At 40.9% G+C, this 23,913-nt stretch overlaps 1 protein-coding gene across 5 annotated transcripts in view; it reads right to left on the reverse strand.

Moving 5' to 3' along the window:
- Positions 1 to 6,643: 6,643 nt before the first annotated feature.
- Positions 6,644 to 23,913, reverse strand: part of LOC124139709 (putative extracellular sulfatase Sulf-1 homolog) — a 124,563-nt gene continuing 107,293 nt past the window's right edge. For 4 of the 5 annotated variants that reach the window (XM_046506989.2, XM_046506990.2, XM_046506993.2 and 1 more), the window contains 3 exons: positions 23,225 to 23,367; positions 21,072 to 21,183; positions 6,644 to 14,540 (listed from right to left, as the gene is read on the reverse strand). In XM_046506989.2, coding sequence (XP_046362945.2) covers positions 14,380 to 14,540; positions 21,072 to 21,183; positions 23,225 to 23,367 — 416 coding nt within the window. In that variant the 3' untranslated portion in view covers positions 6,644 to 14,379. Of the gene's footprint in view, positions 14,541 to 18,155; positions 18,238 to 21,071; positions 21,184 to 23,224; positions 23,368 to 23,913 lie in introns of all 5 variants that reach the window. The other variant, XM_046506991.2, reaches the window with a different exon arrangement.

Consider the following 23,913-nt stretch of genomic DNA (forward strand, 5'->3'; position numbering starts at 1 on the left):
TTAGTAGATTCGTGACCAAATAATTTTGACTCCGGTTTTCAAGAATTGTGTTCGCTGGATATGCTGTGCTGAAAAATTAGCTGCGCCCAAGAAAATGTCCCGTTCCTCCTTTCACAGAAATAAAAGGAATGTCTTGAAGCAGTGGTCGAAAAAGGACTCTTAAATCGTTAGTCATTATGTCTGTTTAAAGAACTTGTGGTTGAAGCAGGATGTTTCTTTGTCAAGTTGTCAACACTGTGGTTGAAAAAACCTGTTTTGGTATTCGCCACTGCGGTCAAAGTATAACTTCACAGTTATCCAATGTTTTTGTCTAAAAACACGAGAGCAAAAAACGTTCCATTAAGTTTCTAAATGCCGGGTGTTAAATCCCCCCAAGGTGTAGCGATACCATTTCGCAGTCAATCTTACTTTGTCACCTTCTACATCTAATCCTGTTGTACTGAACCACGTACATCTGTTAATATCAGCATGATTACATCTGCCGACAACTAACAATATATGTTTGTAGTTTGTCGCGCTGGGATATTATTGTATACATGTGGCTGTCAACACAAGCGAAGTGATTACCCCATCTTGATGAGCGTCCCACGGGAGGGGCGTGACGTTGTGAAACACCTCACACCTTCACCAGGTTAATTAGCTTAATTGTCACTCACGTGAACAGCAGGGGTCTTACTTCCTTCGACTACCTTCGTTGTTACCAAATCATAATCAAATCTTTATTTGGTTTGAAAATGTGTTTATAGGAAACTTAAATTAGATAGAAAACTAAAACGGCATCGTTTCCTGCAGTGCAACTAAGAAACATTTCAACAACACAATGGTCAGTGTTGACACTATATCTTGTACATTTAAGATGCTTTACAATACCGGAAGTATGAAAGACTCACGTAGACATTCTGTGGTAGAGGTGTGGTAGACATTCTGTGGTAGAGGTGTGGTAGACATTCTGTGGTAGAGGTGTGGTAGACATTCTGTGGTAGAGGTGTGGTAGACATTCTGTGGTAGAGGTGATATGCACATTCTCACATCTAGAATTTAAGATATTAACAAAAAGGCAAGTGACAGGGTGCCATTTTGAAAAATGGAGAGTTTTCTGTCAAGTAAGACTTCGGCAAATAAAGCAGGAAATTGTAAATTACGTGTATGTAGGACTTCGTGAATGGACTGAGTGCACGTGTTTTGTTGAAATAGAGACAGTATGAGGCATCACCTTTTCAATGATATTTTACTGAGTGTTTTACAATATATTTATTAAACATAATAATATATGAAGATGTTATTCTCAAAATTGGTCTGTTGAACCCCCCCCCCCCCCCCCCAAAAAAAAAAAAAATGCCACCAAATTTTGAAACATTTTGAGTTTCTGTACAAACTGCCTACAATATTTATGATATTATATTTCTTTTAAAAACATCTTATTTCACCCTCGTGACAATTTCAATCAAGGCCCAAACATAAATATAACCATGTATTTATATTTTATGTAAACTAGATTGTGAGACTTAAGTAGAGGATATATGCGATATAGGTTACGACTGGTTAAGTTGAACGGGCAACGTTTGATAGCTCTGAGTGAATGTAGCATTTGTCTTTATGGTGATTTAGTTAAAATCACATCGGCAACATTTCAGCTATATTGGGACGAGAAGGTTCACGAGAATATTGTATATAGTTCATGACGTGGCCCTTGTGAGTTGCTGCATCATGAAGGAAACTGACGTTTATTATTATGAATATTGACTATGCATTATGTGTTCAAATATATATAAAATGCTTCTGAAAACCTCTAAATCAGCCTTTTACACATTTGTCCTTTTGGCCAAAATGTCCCTTATGACAAGAGTGTGAGTGAGTTTGGTTTTACGCCGCTTTTATCAATATTCCAGCAATATCACGGCGGGGGACACCAGAAATGGGCTTTACACATTGTACCCATGTCGGGAATCGAACCCGGGTCTTCGGCGTGACGAGGGAACGCTTTAACCACTAGGCTACCCGACCGCCCCTCTTATGACAAGAGGTATTATGGATAGCAACGTCTTTATTACACATACGCAACATGTCATGGCTACTTCTTTCCCCTTCACCGGGAGGCCGAAATTATCATACCTTGTCCTTTTCTAAATCTTGAAACATTATAACAGTATTTCCATATCTAATTGTCAGGCTGTCAAGTTACATGTAACATACATACAGCAACACAAGTATGCTCGTGCAGCACTCATGTTTACGCTTGACTATGCTGACCCGTTGTATTTGATGATGACTTTAGTACGAGACTCAACCGTGAGACTTATGCAGGAGTAACTCTTTGTTATAGAAGAACAACGATAGAATCAGCCGAGCTCCCTTGGGCCAGACTACCTACGTAATTGTCTGTGATTGTCCGACAAACATGATGGTCAATTTCAACACGCGCCGGACACGCGACCGTTACAATAACAGTGATTTAAACCAACCCAATCGATAAGGCAAACAACCCATGGGATGTTTTTACATCGCTGCCATTTCCATGCTTTTACGTCTTATGTAACACAATGTGGCTACGTAAGGGAAATCTGGCAATCTGCTTCATCACAAGTTGATCAATATCCTATCACCTAACACAGGTAGGCAGGCGAGGCCTTCATCAAGCGGACTCGGGAGATGATTGTCAGGGCACAAGTTAAGTGCTTGTTTTCATAGCAAATTAAAGGAATCAGTTTGATCTTCTTATAGTTGAACGGCATTAAAAGAAATCAGCTAATCGGCAGATGGCGCTGCACGACACACTTGTGTACAGGGACTGAGAGCTAAAACAACATACGTACCTGATAACGCGTACGGCAGTTTTTCTATATCCCCTGGTCACAAGTACAAATTGGCTAGGGTTTTAATTCAAGACGGATTAACCACTAAATTAACATACGCATCTGTCCCGGCGTCAACTGATTTACAAGTGATTACAGTAATGATTACGATAAACTGATGATATGACCATGTTGGTAGCAACTCTATTCAATTTATTACTCGAAAACCCATGGACCAATTGTGGTACATAAGCATACATATATACGTTCAGTAAATAATACAAGGAGTGAGTGAGTATGGTTTTACGCCGCTTTTAGCAATATTCCAGCAATATCACGGCGGGGGACACCAGAAATGGGCTTCACACATTGTACCCGGGAATCGAACCCGGGTTTTCGGCGTGACAAGCGCTACCCGACCGCCCCAGTAATACAAGGAATATGACAGGGATGGAAATGATGTTTCTACGGCAACATGTTTAAACAGTACATTAATATATTTGAATAGATTTTGTAAATTTTGCTTTACGAGATGAGAACAATGTGTTCAATTTGTACATATTAGTCATTGAGAGGTTTCAGCGATAGCAGCGCTGCGACCACTTTTCACCTAATGTACTTTTGATGAGAATAATGCTTGCAAGTCCGAACACCAAGCTTTTATTTTCGTTTCATTTAAAATATATAATTTATTAAAATAAATGTATTAAAGTATTTTGGCCCTGTGGCGAATTCCTTCGTTCACCCATGCAGGAAGGTAGCCTCTTGATGGAGGTAAAGTCATCATTTTCATTTCGATTCAGCGTTAGACCACGCACGCACTTCGGTGCGTGCCACGCGAAGGTCACATGTGTTTGTCTTCTTTTCAACGTTTATGTTGACTTTATAATCACATGTTCTGTGACAGTGGTCAAGATATATGAAATGTACAGAACATATGAGTGAGTGAGTTAAACTTTTATATTGCATCGGTAGTATTGTTGCGATGAGAATATATTTATTCTGTCTTCTCAAAACACATACGAGGTAAGCATGAGATTATTTTTCACTCTTATGTCATCTGTTTAGAAGTTTTGATTCATCTACTCTGCCCCAAACAAGTCTGAAATATCGGGTTTCCGCGTACATATCGTTGATGTCTTTTTTAATATTATTTGTATCCATGTACGAATTTTAAGACATTCCCATCTTTGAGTTAGAGCACATCAAAATGTATAATATCGGTCTTTTATTATTCATTCAGAGACATTGACCATCAAGTTATTTATCATATCATCAATATTTCCAGAAACATCGTACATGTCAACATGCACCAAATCATGACTCTCCAAAGTGATAGGTTGAAAGACGACCACGTTGGACTTGTTTGAACATGGAGAAATCGATGCACTAGCAGCACTTGAACTAACTAACCGAGACTGGACTCAACGTTTCCAAATCAACAATGCATTATTTTTACTATGTCAGAACCACAATACAGCTCTGTCCGATGGGTGAATGTTGCATGTTTCAATGAAAGACCCTGTTATTATATCATGCTATTTGTTTAAGTTATATTCGTCGTTATAAGATCTCAGCATCATGACAATCATTTAGCAGATATCGAGTTCCGCTGACAATCTTCTACAAAAGGTTATTTTGACATGTAAACTAAAATAAGATAACTATCCTTTTTGTCGACAACTGTTAAAATGCAGGACCTCAAATTATAAACTACCATGAATAACAGTAAGAAACGTAACGTGAATGATCCTGGATATAAATATCATGATCTGTTATTTGTCCATTTTTCAAACACCCAAAAAACCCAACCCTTTGATTGTCTTACATCTTCAAAATCTGTATGCAAATCATTCCGATCCCTATTTCGTAATAGTAAAATATCAAATTTGCATAAATTATCACAGCTATTAGAATAATCGTAAACTAGTAAACAGGTTCTTTTCAGCAAATATGTTTGTACTTTAAGCTAAATTAGTTCACATTCCATAATCACTGACCCCTGAAGCTGTTTTAGATATCACTGTAGGCAATACGTGAAGGCACCAAGTGTAGGTGTGACGTTCATTTCGCTCTCCTGCCGCGTCAACGACCTCCAGCTTCATCGCCTCGGCACGTGCTGGGGTTACATCATCCATGTCACCAAACATTGACTTTGTGTATCATTAATTGAGTGTTTGCAGAAGTCGGGTAAATAGCACTACTGTATGAAATCTAACAGCTTCCGTCGGTCTCGGCCAGGGATAATTGAGTTACGGTGGTGTTAATGGCGTTGTCGAAAGGGCCGCCATGCTGGTTGATGTGTATTGAGGACCACTGACAGATGATAATAACGTAGAACTGGTGCTCCGGCAGCAGTTGTTGATCACTGAAGCAATCTATTGTGTTACTGTGTAGATTGATATACAAATGCATATGTATATTCAATGGTTGAACTATTTTTCGACACTTATAGTCTTGATACTTGTCCATATATACCGTAGGAAACAAATAAGGGAACATCATTTCATTGCAGTGTCCCTTTATTTATTCCCAGATTTTTACCCACATTGACATCCATAGCTTGGGAACAAAACCTGGAAAACAATAAAGGAGCGCTTGTATTTTCATGTGTTCCCTTATTTGTTTCCCTCAGTATATGAATATTATTTATTTCTTGAAGAACTATTGTGTTTCTAAAACGCAAAGCAGTAAGTAAATACATAAATCTCCTTTGTAAGTCAGTGCTGATTGGAAACCGACGGATTATGAACGACATGGTTAGTTGAAGGGCAAAGTTGGATGTGAATTTACAACGTCAGCACCAGAAAACAATCAGTCTCGACTATCTGCGGACAAAGATCCCATTGGGCGTAAATGATTTGTTTGTTTGTTGTTTAACGCCGCACTCAAGCAATATTCCATCTATATGACGGTGGTCTGTAAATAATGGATTTTTATCCAGCTTAATGTGTGAGGAAAGCCCTAAGTGATGCACGTTTTTGTTGTTTACACGATTTTGGTGAGCACCAATACCGTGTTGACATAAAACGCATTATCATGATGATTATGGTGTTCCAATCAATGGTAGGCCACCAACTCTGGACACTATTTTGTGATTTAGAGTGAGTTGGGTTTAACACCGCTTTTAACAGTATTGAAGTTATATCGTGGCTTGTCAGCTTAATTAGGAGGAAAGCCCGAAGTGATGCAGGTCTCAGACGTTTACCACTTCGGTGGAACCCACGAGCACGGGTATGGTGCTGACAAACCTAGAAACATAATCGGGGCGAACCGGGATTCGAACCCACAATCATAGGTTTCTGGCGTGCCCAAGGGACGCAACTCTGCACAGCGAATCGCGGCGCCTTAGAGGCAATCAGTTCTCCAATTTGAGCAGATCTGATAGGGCAAAGTTACTCTGCAGCAATATTTGAGTGAGTGAGTGAGTGAGTGAGTATGGTTTTACGCCGCTTTTAGCAATATTCCAGCAATATCACGGCGGGGGACACCAGAAATGGGCTTCAGATATTGTACCCATGTCGGGAATCGAACCCAGGTCTCCGGCGTGACGAGCGAACGCTTTAACCACTAGGCTACCCGACCGCCCCCGCAGCAATATCTGAACCTGCGCCTACAGGTTTGCACCCCACTCGGCAATATTCCAGCTGTATGACCGTCCTTAAATAATGGAGTCTGGAGAGGTAAGACAACCGATATATACTTCTCCGCTTTTGACAGGGATGTTTTTTATCTTTCCATGATACACGAAACTGATTCTTATAATGTCATGTGTATATTTACAGAGAATGACATATCCCAGGTTGAGTAGAATATTTAATGATCCTTGAAACAACGAAACATACTCATAATAAAAGTTCAAAAAGATTTATTTCAGATATTTTCTCTTCACATGGCGAAAAAGCTTTTTGATAAAAATATCTCAGAACAGAAAAATATATATAATCTAAAATGACATAATATTCAGTCTACAAATAAAAACAGAACAAGTTACACATTGCTTGAGAGTTATCTGCTCCTGTCACAGACAAACGTACCACAGGTATGGCTGGTCACTTCAACCCCATCTACGCTCAATCAAAACAATGTCTTTCTTGGTACATCTCTGAATATTACCAAGTCATTTTTTCTGTTACAGATAAACCAACTTCAAAATTTGCAAAAGGAAAAAAATTGAACTCTGCAACTATTGTTTTGATAAAAATATGTTCATTTGGATAGATAAAATATAGTGTGTTTTATAATTAGGAAATTTACCATACAGTTACAAGAGGTATTTCTACCTCATTAAGTCTACTGTCTATAACGTGGCTTGTTTTTACTGTTATAGTATTTTTACGGCCCCCTCAATCTATACAATTTACCATTTTGCCTATGACAAGAACCCCATCTCTTTCATTCTCAGTTTCCTACATTTACGGTTTACGGCCCCCTCAATCTATACAATTTACCATTTTGCCTATGACAAGAACCCCATCTCTTTCATTCTCAGTTTCCTACATTTACAGTTTACGGCCCCCTCAATCTATACAATTTACCATTTTGCCTATGACAAGAACCCCATCTCAAGAACCCCATCTCTTTCATTCTCAGTTTCCTACATTTACAGTTTACGGCACCCTCAGTCTATACAATTTACCATTTTGCCTATGACAAGAACCCCATCTCTTTCATTTTCAGTTTCCTACATTTACAGTAAATTTGCTGCTGATCAGTCAGACATTTCAATTCAGTGTAGATGTGTACACCCCAAATAAGGAGTGAAATGCCAAGCTAGGCAGTATAGCTACTGCCACATGTTGAGTGCCTATACTTGCCCTGTACTCAACACACAGCCACTCAATAAACTACTTTTCTATAGAAACTGTTTCAAAACTAAATGTTCAGGCAGTGCCATAATTCATAGAGGGCCAAGGTACCATATCTAATATTGACACAGGGAGCCAAGAAGTACCATATCTCATGTCGACACAGGGAGACAAGAGGTACCATATCTAATGTCGACACAGGGAGACAAGAGGTACCATATCTAATGTCGACACAGGGAGCCAAGAGGTACCATATCTCATGTCGACACAGGGAGACAAGAGGTACCATATCTAATATCGACACAGGGAGACAAGAGGTACCATATCTAATGTCGACACAGGGAGCCAAGAGGTACCATATCTAATGTCGACACAGGGAGCTAAGAGGTACCATATCTAATGTCGACACAGGGAGCTAAGAGGTACCATATCTCATGTCGACACAGGGAGCTAAGAGGTACCATATCTAATGTCGACACAGGGAGCCAAGAGGTACCATATCTAATGTCGACACAGGGAGCTAAGAGGTACCATATCTCATGTCAACACAGGGAGCCAAGAGGTACCATATCTAATGTCGCCACAGGGAGCCAAGAGGTACCATATCTAATGTCAACACAGGGAGCCAAGAGGTACCCAATCACCCGGAGACATGTGCTGTGTTACCAAGTGTGTATAGCTGGATCAAGCTACCGTATTCGACTTAATAAGCGCCCAGGGCGCTCTCAAAATTAGAAATAGGGGGCTCTTATTAGAATGTTATTTTGATGGAAAAAACAGAGTTGAAAGATATATTTCGTGGTTTATGCCAGAATCCTTAAATGTTTATGTACGACAGATATATTTTTCCAGAATTAAATGCCCATAATTAAGGGTGCGTAAAACACACGAGTGCATAGTATACGCGAATAAATAAGTCTTGTGTACATTGATCACTCGGAAGGGGTGCTGATTGGGATTGTTCAATAGCCAATATCTTAGCAAATGTCGCTGTGGGCGCTTATTAGAGCGGGATGCTTATTGCGTCGAATACGGTATGTACTTTGGTTGAATATATCTTTTCCTTAGTTGGATAGTTGATGAATAGTTAAACTGAAAAACCTGAGGAAATGTTAACGTTTTGATTTAGAGCACAACATATTTATTATCAAGGCATATCTCACGGACCCATCTTTATTTCCAAATACACCACATTTCAAAAACACTGTAGAATTCTACATCTCCTTACACAAGGGACTATCACACAGAAACATACTACATGTACATAAAGAAAGTGCACATAAATCACAAAGAGAACAATGGAGTAGTTACAACAACAAAATATGTTCTGTTCCTCTTCTGGTTCATTGCTAAACTTATTGGTCATGCCTAAGGGACACAGCCTTGTACCATGGTAGTGATGTCAGCACCTACCATGGAGCTAGCACAGTTTCCTTCCTGTCGTCACTGACATTCTGCATTCTACAATGACTTTGTTCAAAGTAAACACACAGTATATAATACCAAGTATTAACAACTAACCCACTTCTGCAGAAAGAGAAAATGATCCCAAAGGTATCTACAATGAGACGTGACAAAGGCATACTGACACAATAGCTTGACGTAACAATATCCCAAACTACTATACATCAATATACACACACAGGCTGTCACAAGACAGAGATACAAAGAGGATATGATACTGTTAATGTACATGTCCAGTCAGGTGCGGGGGATTTCATCTTCCACCAGCCTCATCAACCAAATGTTCATCACTGTCCTATTTCTTGGTTTACGCATTTAATTGTTGTGTGAAATGTCATGGACGTCATTCTGCAAAGCGCACAACGCAAAGACAGCAACGATATACCTTCTCCAACTGAAGATGTGGTCATTTTCGAACCAGGCTCAAACATGCTACAGAAATATCAAGATTAATACAGAAAAAAGTGACAAACAGTAGCTAACTATGACTGCAGTATTGTGTAGAATACATTGTCCAGAGGAGGCGTCTGTAGACACTGTTACATCCAGTCTGGCTGCACCAGAACAAATGTCCTGTGTCATCAGTTTCACTGTCTGCACCTGTTTGTTTTTGTCTCTGATCCTTCAACATCTTCAGTTTGATCTCATTCACGGTCTGTTCTTTTTGCAAAGTTTCCAATAAGATAGAAGCAGTATAGACATCAATCCACCACTGGAGAACATGATGTGCAGCACATTCATCTGTGTGACGAACACGCATAAGGCCCTCTGTATCTCCCACACACACCAAACATCAGTGGCTTGAGGGACACACACATCATGACATGGCTCTCTGTATCCTCCACACCACACACATCAGTGGCTTGTGGGGAATATACAAGCCCCTCTGTATCTCCCACACACACCACACATCAGTGGCTTGAGGGACACACACATCATGACATGGCTCTCTGTATCCTCCACACCACACACATCAGTGGCTTGTGGGGAATATACAAGCCCCTCTGTATCTCCCACACACACCACACATCAGTGGCTTGAGGGACACACACATCATGACATGGCTCTCTGTATCCTCCACACCACACACATCAATGGCTTGTGGGACACACACAAGGCTCTCTGTATCACCCACACACATCAACGGCTTGTGGGACACACACAAGGCTCTCTGTATCACCCACACCACACACATCAATGGCTTGTGGGACACACACAAGGCTCTCTGTATCACCCACACCACACACATCAATGGCTTGTGGGGAATACACAAGGCTCTCTGTATCACCCACACCACACACATCAATGGCTTGTGGGACACACACAAGGCTCTCTGTATCACCCACACACATCAACGGCTTGTGGGACACACACAAGGCTCTCTGTATCACCCACACACATCAATGGCTTGTGGGACACATACAAGGCTCTCTGTATCACCCACACACATCAACGGCTTGTGGGACACACACAAGGCTCTCTGTATCACCCACACACATCAACGGCTTGTGGGACACACACAAGGCTCTCTGTATCACCCACACCACACACATCAATGGCTTGTGGGGAATACACAAGGCTCTCTGTATCACCCACACCACACACATCAATGGCTTGTGGGACACACACAAGGCTCTCTGTATCACCCACACCACACACATCAATGGCTTGTGGGACACACACAAGGCTCTCTGTATCCTCCACACCACACACATCAATGGCTTGTGGGGAATACACAAGGCTCTCTGTATCACCCACACCACACACATCAATGGCTTGTGGGGAATACACAAGGCTCTCTGTATCACCCACACCACACACATCAATGGCTTGTAGGACACACACACAAGGCTCTCTGTATCACCCACACACATCAACGGCTTGTGGGACACACACAAGGCTCTCTGTATCACCCACACCACACACATCAATGGCTTGTGGGGAATACACAAGGCTCTCTGTATCACCCACACCACACATATCTGTGGCTTGTGGGACACACACAAGGCTCTCTGTATCACCCACACACATCAACGGCTTGTGGGACACACACAAGGCTCTCTGTATCACCCACACCACACACATCAATGGCTTGTGGGACACACACAAGGCTCTCTGTATCACCCACACACATCAACGGCTTGTTGGACACACACAAGGCTCTCTGTATCACCCACACCACACACATCAATGGCTTGTGGGGAGTACACAAGGCTCTCTGTATCACCCACACCACACACATCAATGGCTTGTGGGACACACACAAGGCTCTCTGTATCACCCACACCACACACATCAATGGCTTGTGGGACACACACAAGGCTCTCTGTATCACCCACACCACACATATCTGTGGCTTGTAGGACACACACAAGGCTCTCTGTATCACCCACACACATCAACGGCTTGTGGGACACACACAAGGCTCTCTGTATCACCCACACCACACACATCAATGGCTTGTGGGACACACACAAGGCTCTCTGTATCACCCACACCACACACATCAATGGCTTGTGGGACACACACAAGGCTCTCTGTATCACCCACACCACACACATCAATGGCTTGTGGGACACACACAAGGCTCTCTGTATCCTCCACACCACACACATCAATGGCTTGTGGGGAATACACAAGGCTCTCTGTATCACCCACACCACACACATCAATGGCTTGTGGGGAATACACAAGGCTCTCTGTATCACCCACACCACACACATCAATGGCTTGTAGGACACACACACAAGGCTCTCTGTATCACCCACACACATCAACGGCTTGTGGGACACACACAAGGCTCTCTGTATCACCCACACCACACACATCAATGGCTTGTGGGGAATACACAAGGCTCTCTGTATCACCCACACCACACATATCTGTGGCTTGTGGGACACACACAAGGCTCTCTGTATCACCCACACACATCAACGGCTTGTGGGACACACACAAGGCTCTCTGTATCACCCACACCACACACATCAATGGCTTGTGGGACACACACAAGGCTCTCTGTATCACCCACACACATCAACGGCTTGTGGGACACACACAAGGCTCTCTGTATCACCCACACCACACACATCAATGGCTTGTGGGGAGTACACAAGGCTCTCTGTATCACCCACACCACACACATCAATGGCTTGTGGGACACACACAAAGCTCTCTGTATCACCCACACCACACACATCAATGGCTTGTGGGACACACACAAGGCTCTCTGTATCACCCACACCACACATATCTGTGGCTTGTAGGACACACACAAGGCTCTCTGTATCACCCACACACATCAACGGCTTGTGGGACACACACAAGGCTCTCTGTATCACCCACACCACACACATCAATGGCTTGTGGGACACACACAAGGCTCTCTGTATCACCCACACCACACACATCAATGGCTTGTGGGACACACACAAGGCTCTCTGTATCACCCACACCACACACATCAATGGCTTGTGGGACACACACAAGGCTCTCTGTATCACCCACACCACACACATCAATGGCTTGTAGGACACACACACAAGGCTCTCTGTATCACCCACACCACACACATCAATGGCTTGTGGGACACACACAAGGCTCTCTGTATCACCCACACCACACACATCAATGGCTTGTGGGACACACACAAGGCTCTCTGTATCACCCACACCACACACATCAACGGCTTGTGGGACACACACAAGGCTCTCTGTATCACCCACACCACACACATCAATGGCTTGTGGGACACACACAAGGCTCTCTGTATCACCCACACACATCAATGGCTTGTAGGACACACACAAGGCTCTCTGTATCACCCACACCACACACATCAATGGCTTGTAGGACACACACACAAGGCTCTCTGTATCTCCCACACCAACAGCTTACGGGAACACACACCAGGTCCTCTGTACAAACCCCACCAACAGCTTGTGAGAACACACACAAGGTCCTCTACACCACCAACATCAAAGGCTTGTTGTCACTGAGGTTCATTTCCTTGATTTCATCCACTTGTCGCATGTAAAAAGCATGACTATATAAACAGTGATACAACGGTTGACAATATATCTACAACTTGTGCATATACATGACTTCAAAAGTGCCTACCCAAAGCAGCAAAAACACTTGATGGCAGTAGGTGAAAATATACAACATAATTTATCATTGACATTACACATGCTTCATATACACTGCTACCTATTCATGGACATATAATACCCATCGCTGACAACAGTTATATGAGTAATAAGAGGCTCAACAATGGCTAAAACTTAAGAGGGCAGTCAGGAGGCATATTTTTTATAGGGTGGGATAAGTGTTTTTGAATGTCAAAAAGTAAAATAATGTTTCCAGTGTTGTGTTCACTGATGTCAAGTGCCTGAGAACCAGGATTATATCTTATTATTGTATTATAACCTAATAAAGAAATAACACAAGACATACATATCAAGGAGGCAGAACCTTGTCATATGTTGTTTCGTGAATCCTCAATATCATCATTGATTCAGACACAGATTCCCAATGTTGGTCTGAATTGTACATGAAGAATATACACATGCAATACAGGAGATTAACCATTTTAACTTTAGAGTGAGTGAGTATGGTTTTACGCCACTTTTAGCAATATTCCAGCAATATCACGGCGGGGGACACCAGAAATGGGCTTCACACATTGTACCCATGTTGGGAATCGAACCCGGGTCTTCGGCGTGACGAGTGAACGCTTTAACCACTAGGCTACCCGACCGCCCCATTCTTAACTTTAGAATATTCTTTTTCCACCTTGTTTATAAGTGTACAGAACATTGAAACAGAAGAGAATAAATCCATGCTTTAATAGTTTGAAACCTCAGAAGGTTTATAGTACATTCAGATAAAATGATATCTCTTGTCAATATATATACAGTTTTCATTACAAATAAATGAAAACATCTCATATCACATCAATGGCAAAAATCAAATTCACATATGTTTAATCCTTTAATGTTAAATTACAGTAGAGAATATTTGAAACTGCAAGAATGTTGACCTTGCAGAAATGGCTAAGCTTTGTGGGCCTGGGAGGGACCATGTCGATCACCAGGCATGATGATGTATTCAAGGGTTCGTCTTGTGTTCATTCACAATGTATCAAGTTGCCACTATGACACAACTTTACATACTCGGCTGACAACTCCTGCGATACATCAAGTCATCATACAACATCATTTACCATTACTGTTTACTTGCTATAAGCACCTCTGTATTTGTTGACTGAAATACAGACTGGAGTTAATTTGATCTTGTGCATAAGACAGCCAGGGCAGCTAGGTGTCCATGTAAGCATCTCTGCGTTTAGTTGACACCTGCGTCACGTTACTCCGGATGCTGCTTCTCAGCTTCTGTCTGGTTGACTGGTCCGGCTTCTGACTCGTTGTGTCTCCATCACCAGAGCCCAATAAGTCGTGAGCCTTGCCATCATTACCGCCTAAAACGCAAAGACATCTTTCAATTACATGCTCAAATTACATACTCAGTTCCCACGAAAAACCAACACAAGCAAAACGTTAAAATCTCAACATGAACATTTTCATTTGAAAAATACCTTGAAATCATCTAAAGATTATTTATAATGTCATGTTAAATTATGACAATCTGTGTGTCATGGTATTGTTCAAGGAAAACTGCACTTGAGGTTGACACCCAGGTTTGAATAAATTAGATTAACAGTTTCCAGTTAGAAGACACAAAGCTGAGTCTATTAGTTGACAAAGTTCCATTAAGATATTATTATTTCATTATTCCTCAGGACACACTACAACACCATTTCTACAGTAGCTAGTATTTGTGTAACATGCATCCATTTGTAAACCAAGAAAACACAATAGGATTGCTCTCACAGCCAGGGAACACACAATAGCATTGCCCGTGGGGCCAGGGAAGGGGGTAACTAAGACACTGCTGCCAGGAAAGCCACATGTACAATTCAGCATGATATACAAGCGTAGCGCCACACTTTTTTGGATTTTCTGGTTTACACAAGTTTTGCTCGCCAGTTTTGTGTAGCTAAATATTTGTCATCTTATTTGACAGTTGTTGTTCAGGTCGATTGGTTTGGTAGGATAAGTAAATGTTAATACTGTTTAAATACTGGATACAGTGAAATCTATCCAAATCAGACTCTGTCAAATATAGATTTCAATGAAAACCGGACTTTTTCTCCGGTCCCCTCCATTACCTAATAACTTATCATTACTCAAACTGACCTACAACTCTCTAATTTGGACGCTTCACACTAAAATTACGGTGCCAACAACCAATTTACTATTGAAAAGAAGCTGTCTAAATCGGACTGGGCCAGACCGGACCGGACCGGATGTTCTCTGACTTTGAAGTAAGCTCAGTCATTGTCAGCTGAAACAACAATGCTAATCCTGCATGTAATCCAAAAGATCTTAACACTTTGTCGTCTGCTTAGTTAATTAGAATTTACTCATAGTTAATGAGAAACTCAGATTAATAATGAACACACAATGCTTTTAATAAAGTGGTCAAATGTAACAAATGTTATATTTGGGATAACACTTTTCTAGTAAAGTACAGATTCTCATACTTTTTGGGGTAGAGTCCCATCCGGGATTCGAACTCACACTCCCAGAGTGAGACACCTAATCGCCCGCACATCTAACGATCTAACCCACCAGCCACCAAGGCTTCCACAAAAATGAAAGTCCAACAACTGTTAGTCTAGCTTTCTTGGATTAACAAAGTGTCAATAAATATTGGTAAATACAGCTTGTCATTATCAATCGTTCCCAGTTACCGAGACAGCTTTATTCTGATTGGCCCAATGACTTTGAACAGACAGATGTTTAGAAAGAGTAGGAAAATTCTTCTGTTTCATACACTCCATCTCATCCAAACATCGTAATGGGCAACTTGAAATTGAATGTTTGCCTCCTCATTGCACCGCTGTGTAATCTTGGACCTAGCTGTAAACCAGACTATTTTACCGTTCCCAACCGAGTCAGAATTGGACAGATTCCACTGTATTTGTATTTCTACAGTAACACGTTTTACTTATGAAAGCCTTTGTTCTCCTTATAAGAGGGTTGCGCGGCCAGTGATATTTGAGCAATTATTGTTAAAAAATTAATTATTACTCAAATTAGTATATGATTTTTGTAGTTGTGGTCAAGAAACAAAACATATATTTAACCAATTTGTATTTTCTGATTGTGGCTTATAATTCTCCAATCAGTCGAATTTGTGAAAGAAAAACATAAAAGTTTCACCCAATGCCACTCCATGCTGACACTCGGGGCCACAAGCAGGGATGAGGGGCACATCCGGTGTGTGCACAGATAGGGCAACTTGTTGTACAAACATAACAGCCACAACATCAGAATCCCCAAACAAACACAATGTTCTACACAAAAACATAAGGGTGCAGAAGCTCACCTGAATTTCTGAATATGCCTACTCAATACTTTTGAAGGAACATAATTTTCATCCAAAGAAAGGGGGCATGGTAGCCTTGCTGTCTTAGTACCACACTGGGCTGTGCAGAGTTGCATTCCTTAGACTTGCTGGTCCACTGGGCATGCCAGAAACCTATGATCATGCATTCAAATCCCGGTTTGCTCCGATTATGTTTCGTGTATGTCAGCACCATACCCATGCTCATGGGTTTCACCAAGTTGTTAAATGTCTGAAACCTGCATCACTTCAGGCTTTCCTCACGCATTAAGCCGACACGCCATGATATAACTGGAATACGGTTCAAAGTGGCATTAAACCTGACTCACTCACTCACTTAGGTGTGCTGGAAATGATTGAGGGTTTGAATCTTAGATTATGTTTCTAGATTTGTCAGCATCATGTTGTAATCAGAGACATAATATTACTGCATTGTTGATTATGTTGTTATTCACATGCCCTTGATAACACTTTCTGTTTGGGAACATAAAAAGAATTAACACTTACTTGTGTTCGATTCATACAATTTCAAGATGTTTGGCAAATGTGCTTCATTAACAGGTCCCCTGACAGAGAGAAGGGGATTCAAGCAATCACACTCACCCACACTAATCCCAGCTGAGCCAGACCCCAATAGCACTGCTCTGTCAACCAATACAACTTCTATCCACATCTCAATTTCAGTTCTTGGCCTGCTACAGCCTCACTATCAGTTTCTAGGGGTCTAGACACTCACTGTTTCTATGGTATGGTACAGACAATCACAAAGCACATGTCTATGAAAAGCAACACTGGACATCCCCAAAAGCATGATGTCCGTGCATATCCAGATTAAGCAACAGTTAAGCTCATCTCCTTCCAACACAAGCAATATGACAACTCACATATCCTTGCAACACAAGCAGTATGACAACTCACATATCCTTGCAACACAAGCAAGATAATAGCTTATTTCTTTTCAATGTAAGAAAGATGTCATCTCATATCCTGGCAACAAAAGCCAGATGTCAGTGCAAATCCTTGCAACATAAGCAAGATGACAGCTAGCTTACATCCTTGCAACATAAGCAAGATGGCAGCTTACATCCTTGCAACATAAGCAAGATGACAGCTTACATCCTTGCAACATAAGCAAGATGACAGCTTACATCCTTGCAACATTAGCAAGATGACAGCTTACACCCTTGCAACATTAGCAAGATGACAGCTTACACCCTTGCAACATAAGCAGATGTTAGATCACATCCTTAAAATATGAACAAATTGCCAGTTCATATCCTTGCAACATTAGCAAGTTGTTAGCTCACTTCCTTAAAACATAAGCAAGCTGTTATCTCAAACAAGTATCGTTGCAAAATAAAGCATGTTTCACCTCATATCCTTGCAAAGTAAGCATAATGTGGGTTCAATGTGTATCATATCAGCTGTTATCTTCGTAAAATATGCAATATTTCAGTTCATATCCTTGCATAATAGGCATAGTAAGATATCAGCTCCTTGAAGCGTATGGTACTAGCTACACACAGTGCTGGCTACAACTAGAGTCACACACAACACAAAGCAGCCAGAACTGGGTGTCAATGTCAGAGGAAAGCAACCAATGAAAATGATGTATGACAATTACAAGGTTTGCACACTGTAATCAGTAGTCAGTGTATTGGTGTTGCCACGATATATCCGGTTAAGGCGTTTCCGTTGATTTAAACCTGTAATACACATAGCAACATGGATCAATCTGAGGATCAATCTGAGGATCGGGAGGATCAGTCACAAGCACCACATAGTGGACACAACTGTGCACAAACAGTTTTTCCTTGAATACCATGTGAATTGTTTAGCAGAAAATAATACCTCAGTATATTGTTTTCAAAGTGACATGGTACTATACTGTAGCTCACCTGAGTTTTTCTGGAGTATTTGCATCATTAGGTAATGAAGGTGAGGTGAGGTGAAATGGGGTTTAACGTCGTGTCAAAGATTATTGCACTTATATAGCGACGTGCATGCACGTGTATGTGTGTGTGTGGCTGCTTGTACTAGTCCGGACTGATGCCGATTTATAGTGCTAGCACACTGAGATACCATGCCACAGTTTAACATGAATACCCCACTCAGACACAGTATACTGACTCCGAGCCGACCAGTCCATGTTTTAGCCCCTTAATGCCGAGCGCCAGACAGGGTAACAACAAGTACCATCTTTTAACGTCTTTTGGTATGACGCGGCTGGGGATCGAATCCCGGACCTTCCGCTCTCCGAGCGGACGCTCTACCAATAGACCACAGAGGCGGTCTAGGTAATGAAGGTCATACAAAGGGTGAAAAGAGTCAAACTGTGCTGACAATGTACAATATGTCATCCCACAAACAATATACCTACTTCAAAAATTCCATAATAATAAAATTCCATGTTAATTTGTTTGTTGTATAACGCCCAAATCAGTAATATTCCAGCTATATGATGGTGGTCTGTGAATAATCGAGTTTGGACCAGACAATCCAGTGATTGACATCGATCTACACAATTGGGATACGATGAATGGATCAACCAAGTCAGTGAGCCAGATCACCCAATCATGTTGGTCGCCTCTTACGACGAGCATAGTCACCTTTTACGGCAAGCGTGGGTTGCTGAAGACCTATTCTACCCCGGATCTTCAGGGATCAATTCCATGTTTAAAATCAGATGTGATTTCTGCGTAATAGGCCTTGTGGTTTCAGAGGAGAAAAAGTAAAAGTTTACAACAGACAAATGAACACTTGGGTGAAAGACAAAGGACTACATATGCTCAACTGAACCATGGGCCCAGGTGAGCTAAAACTATATTGTTTCAAATGGAATGTTCTTCCGATAAAAATGGAATATAAACAATCACACACATTCAATAATTTAATAGTTGGGTAGAAATTTATTTGCAAATTAACTGATCATTTCAGAATAGTTCACAGACAAACACTGACATCTGTGTGAGATAAATATCTGTAACTGTCCATTTGGATCATGCAACCAAAACAACCATGTTGCTCAACAAAAGGCAACTCAAGGAAGCAAACTATTCATACAGAATCACATACATCTAAAACTGGCAATTGTGTTTCATAATCAGGTTATTTCAGGGTGCCTACTTTCCTTGTATTGGGGTGTTTTGTATATTCAAGTTATATCAGGGTGCCTACTTTCCTTGTATTGGGGTGTAGTGTATATTCAAGTTATATCAGGGTGCCTAGTTTCCTTGTATTGGGATGTGTTACGGGATATACAAGTTATATCAGGGTGCCTACTTTCCTTGCATAGGGATGTGTTGTATATACAAGTTATATCAGGGTGCCTACTTTCATTGTATTGGGATGTGTTGTATATACAAGTTATATCAGGGTGCCTACTTTCATTGTATTGGGATGTGTTGTATATACAAGTTATATCAGGGTGCCTACTTTCCTTGTATAGGGATATGTTGTATATACAAGTTATATCAGGGTGCCTACTTTCCTTGTATAAGGATATGTTGTATATACAAGTTATATTCAGGGTGCCTACTTTCCTTGTATAAGGATGTGTTGTATATACAAGTCATACCAGGGTGTCTACTTTCCTTGCCTAGGGATATGTTGTATATACAAGTTATATCAGGGTGCCTACTTTCCTTGTATTGGGGTGTGTTGTATATACAAGTTATTTCAGGGTGCCTACTTTCCTTGTATTGGGGTGTTTTGTATATTCAAGTTATATCAGGGTGCCTACTTTCCTTGTATTGGGGTGTAGTGTATATTCAAGTTATATCAGGGTGCCTAGTTTCCTTGTATTGGGATGTGTTACGGGATATACAAGTTATATCAGGGTGCCTACTTTCCTTGCATAGGGATGTGTTGTATATACAAGTTATATCAGGGTGCCTACTTTCATTGTATTGGGATGTGTTGTATATACAAGTTATATCAGGGTGCCTACTTTCATTGTATTGGGATGTGTTGTATATACAAGTTATATCAGGGTGCCTACTTTCCTTGTATAGGGATATGTTGTATATACAAGTTATATCAGGGTGCCTACTTTCCTTGTATAAGGATATGTTGTATATACAAGTTATATTCAGGGTGCCTACTTTCCTTGTATAAGGATGTGTTGTATATACAAGTCATACCAGGGTGTCTACTTTCCTTGCCTAGGGATATGTTGTATATACAAGTTATATCAGGGTGCCTACTTTCCTTGTATTGGGGTGTGTTGTATATACAAGTTATATCAGGGTGCCTACTTTCCTTGTATTGGGATATGTTGTATATACAAGTTATATCAGGGTGCCTACTTTCCTTGTATTGGGGTGTGTTGTATATACAAGTTATATCAGGGTGCCTACTTTCCTTGTATTGGGATATGTTGTATATACAAGTTATATCAGGGTGCCTACTTTCCTTGTATTGGGGTGTGTTGTATATACAAGTTATATCAGGGTGCCTACTTTCCTTGTATTGGGGTGTGTTGTATATACAAGTTATATCAGGCGTCACCGACAACTTGCCACCTGAGACTGTGTTTTACCTTTGCGGCTGCGAGTGTCACAATTCCGACCAGAACATGCTTTCAAGTGCTTCAGGTCTTCATGGAGTTGCTGCAGCACCCCAAAGTTTAGTTTGGCCACAGAGTTCTCAAGCTGAAACAGTCAAAGACTAGGTAAGTACAGTCTGATCAAAATATTATTTCAACAATATCAGTGAGTATGTTTTACATCGCTGTTAGCAATATTCAAGCAATATCAGGGCTGGGGAGACTGGAAATAGGCTTCACACATTTTACTAGGGGTGGGATGGGTAACTCGGGTACTCCGGTTGGGTGGGAACTAAGAAGGACCTGGGTACCCACAGGACTACCTGGACCCGTAGTCATGTGATATATAGTTTAATGACAAAAATGATCTAGAACTATATGGTTACACTACAAGTTACTAATGTTTGCATTTCTTTCTGACTATGCACCCATTCCTTCTGACTTTTATATGTTTGAATAAAGATACAACTTCCAGTTTTCAGTGTATGCATGACCAGATCGTTTTATATATGCATCTAAAAACTTTTTGTACAGGTCAAACTATTCCCAATTAGACATATTGTACCTATCTCTTGAGACCTACAGCGGGTACCAGGGTAGGGTCGGGTAATAGGGGGTTGGGTCCCTGGGTAGTAAATTTGGACTCGTCCCAGCCCTACATTGTACCCACATGTCATCAGTGAGCGAACACATATCACTACTGGGCTACCCTTCTTCTGATAAGCTTGTCCAGGGGTAAATGAAGCTCTTTTTTGTTTTGTTCTCGGGGCATTGATATTCCACACCTCTGGGAATGATGGAATGAGTGGACTAGAATGTGATATGTTGCCACATACTGCCTAATAGTGGACTAGTGTGTGATATATTGCCATATAACACCTAATAGTGGACTAGTGGGTGATATATTGCCATATACCGTATATCGCTGTGTATAAGGCGAGTTTTTCGTACCTAAAATGAGGGGGTTAAGAAGGGGGGTCGTCTTATACACGGAGTCGAAGATCTCACATTTTTTCCACTGGCGATGTCAACCGGCGTCCGATAGCCAGCCCAGCATTTGACAATAAAACTTCGCATTTCGTCCTAAATAACTGTTCCAATAACTATTTCCATACATAAACATGATTTGTATCTCTTTTCCTTGAATAAAGTTTAATAATTTCTGCAAATAAAGTTGAAATGACCCTCGCCTCGATGCAGATTGTCAAATCAGCTGACACGGTAAAACAATCAACATCCGTGAGTAGAGAGCCGGAAGTACTGGTAAGCATTTGCATATTGCACATATGACCTAACATTTGATAACCGGTGAAGCTGAAATCAATTCCCGCTGTTTTTACAGTTGTACTGTTGGAGACAGTGTGAATAAGTGATTGTGGAATAAACATGCTGAATGTGAAGCAAATAGAAGCCTAGTTAGTTACAACATAGTTAATTGGCGATTAAATTACTCACCATTGTCTCTTATATGTTATTACTTCATTAATGAATTTTATTTTACGGGCACCAATTTGGTGTCGTACCGTGTAAACACAAAATGGCAACATGTGCTGGAGTTACACACGCGACCAATCATCGTAGAAAAAACAACGCAAGATAAACATATTTTTATTGCATATATAAGGTTTGTGTGCGCACTTGTGATGTGCTTCATTCCAGGTCGCCTTATACACGGAGTATAGGATTTGGGTTGATTTTGAAGGTGTGTACAGGGGGGTCGTCTTATACGTGAGGTCGCCTTATACACAGCGATATACGGTACTGCCTAATAGTAGACTAGTGTGTGATATATTGCCATATAACCCCTAATAATGGAATGGTGTGTGAATATTGCCATATAACACCTAATAGTGGACTAGTGTGTGATATATTGCCAGATACTGCCTAATAGTGGTCTAGTGGATGAATATTGCAATATAACACCTAACAGTGGACCAGTGTGTGATATATTGCCATATACAGCCTAATAGTTGACTAGTGTGTGATATATTGCCATGTAACACCTAATCGTGGACTAGTGTGTGATATATTGCCAGATACTGCCTAAGGCAGACTGCTGCCAGATGAGATTGTGTACGTTTTATGTGACCCCCTTCAAGATATCACCTTGCATCATAACAAAGAAGAAGAAAAAAACATTAGCTTACCTGATATGGATCCTTGTTGAAATCATAGAAACTGAAGAAACGAGTGATGAACTCACAGTACAGGAAGTTGTGTGTCATGTTGACAGTGCGGAGACACCAGTAGGTGTTGTTGTTGGCATTGGGGCAGAAGCAGAATGGACCCACTGTAACACAGACTCAACACCTGACAAAACGTTAGTATCATAATCTATTACTAAATATTGTCCACCACATTCCAATCTACACTACACCATGTACAAAGGAATATTTAGTATGTGACAAATCATAAACTGCAGATTGATTTTTACATTTAGACATTAATCAAACCCTTTAGCCACAACAGTGCAGTCTGATGGATAAATGATTATTAGGAATTAACGCTGTGTCATCTTTTGTTTCCTTACTTTTAGTAACATAAAATTTCTACCCTAGAAATAGTGTGTAATTTGTAAAATATATGAATTACTGAAATTATAATCCTGGTGTTTGAGAACAGTCTACCTCCACATAAGTGTGTGCTTTTGTTGTTTAACCCTATACTGTAAATGACCACCTGTAAATAATTGAGTCTGGACCAGACAATCCAGTGATCGGTATTGTGAGCAATGATCCATGCCAATGGGGTACAATGACACACCATGAATCAAGACACCAAGGCTGACCACCTGATCCATTAAATCGCCTCTTACAACAAGTATAGTTTGCTCGAG

This window comes from Haliotis rufescens, unplaced genomic scaffold (genome assembly GCF_023055435.1).
Source record: "Haliotis rufescens isolate VD_foot unplaced genomic scaffold, xgHalRufe1.0.p SCAF_1, whole genome shotgun sequence".
In the NCBI taxonomy this organism is placed as follows: domain Eukaryota; kingdom Metazoa; phylum Mollusca; class Gastropoda; order Lepetellida; family Haliotidae; genus Haliotis; species Haliotis rufescens.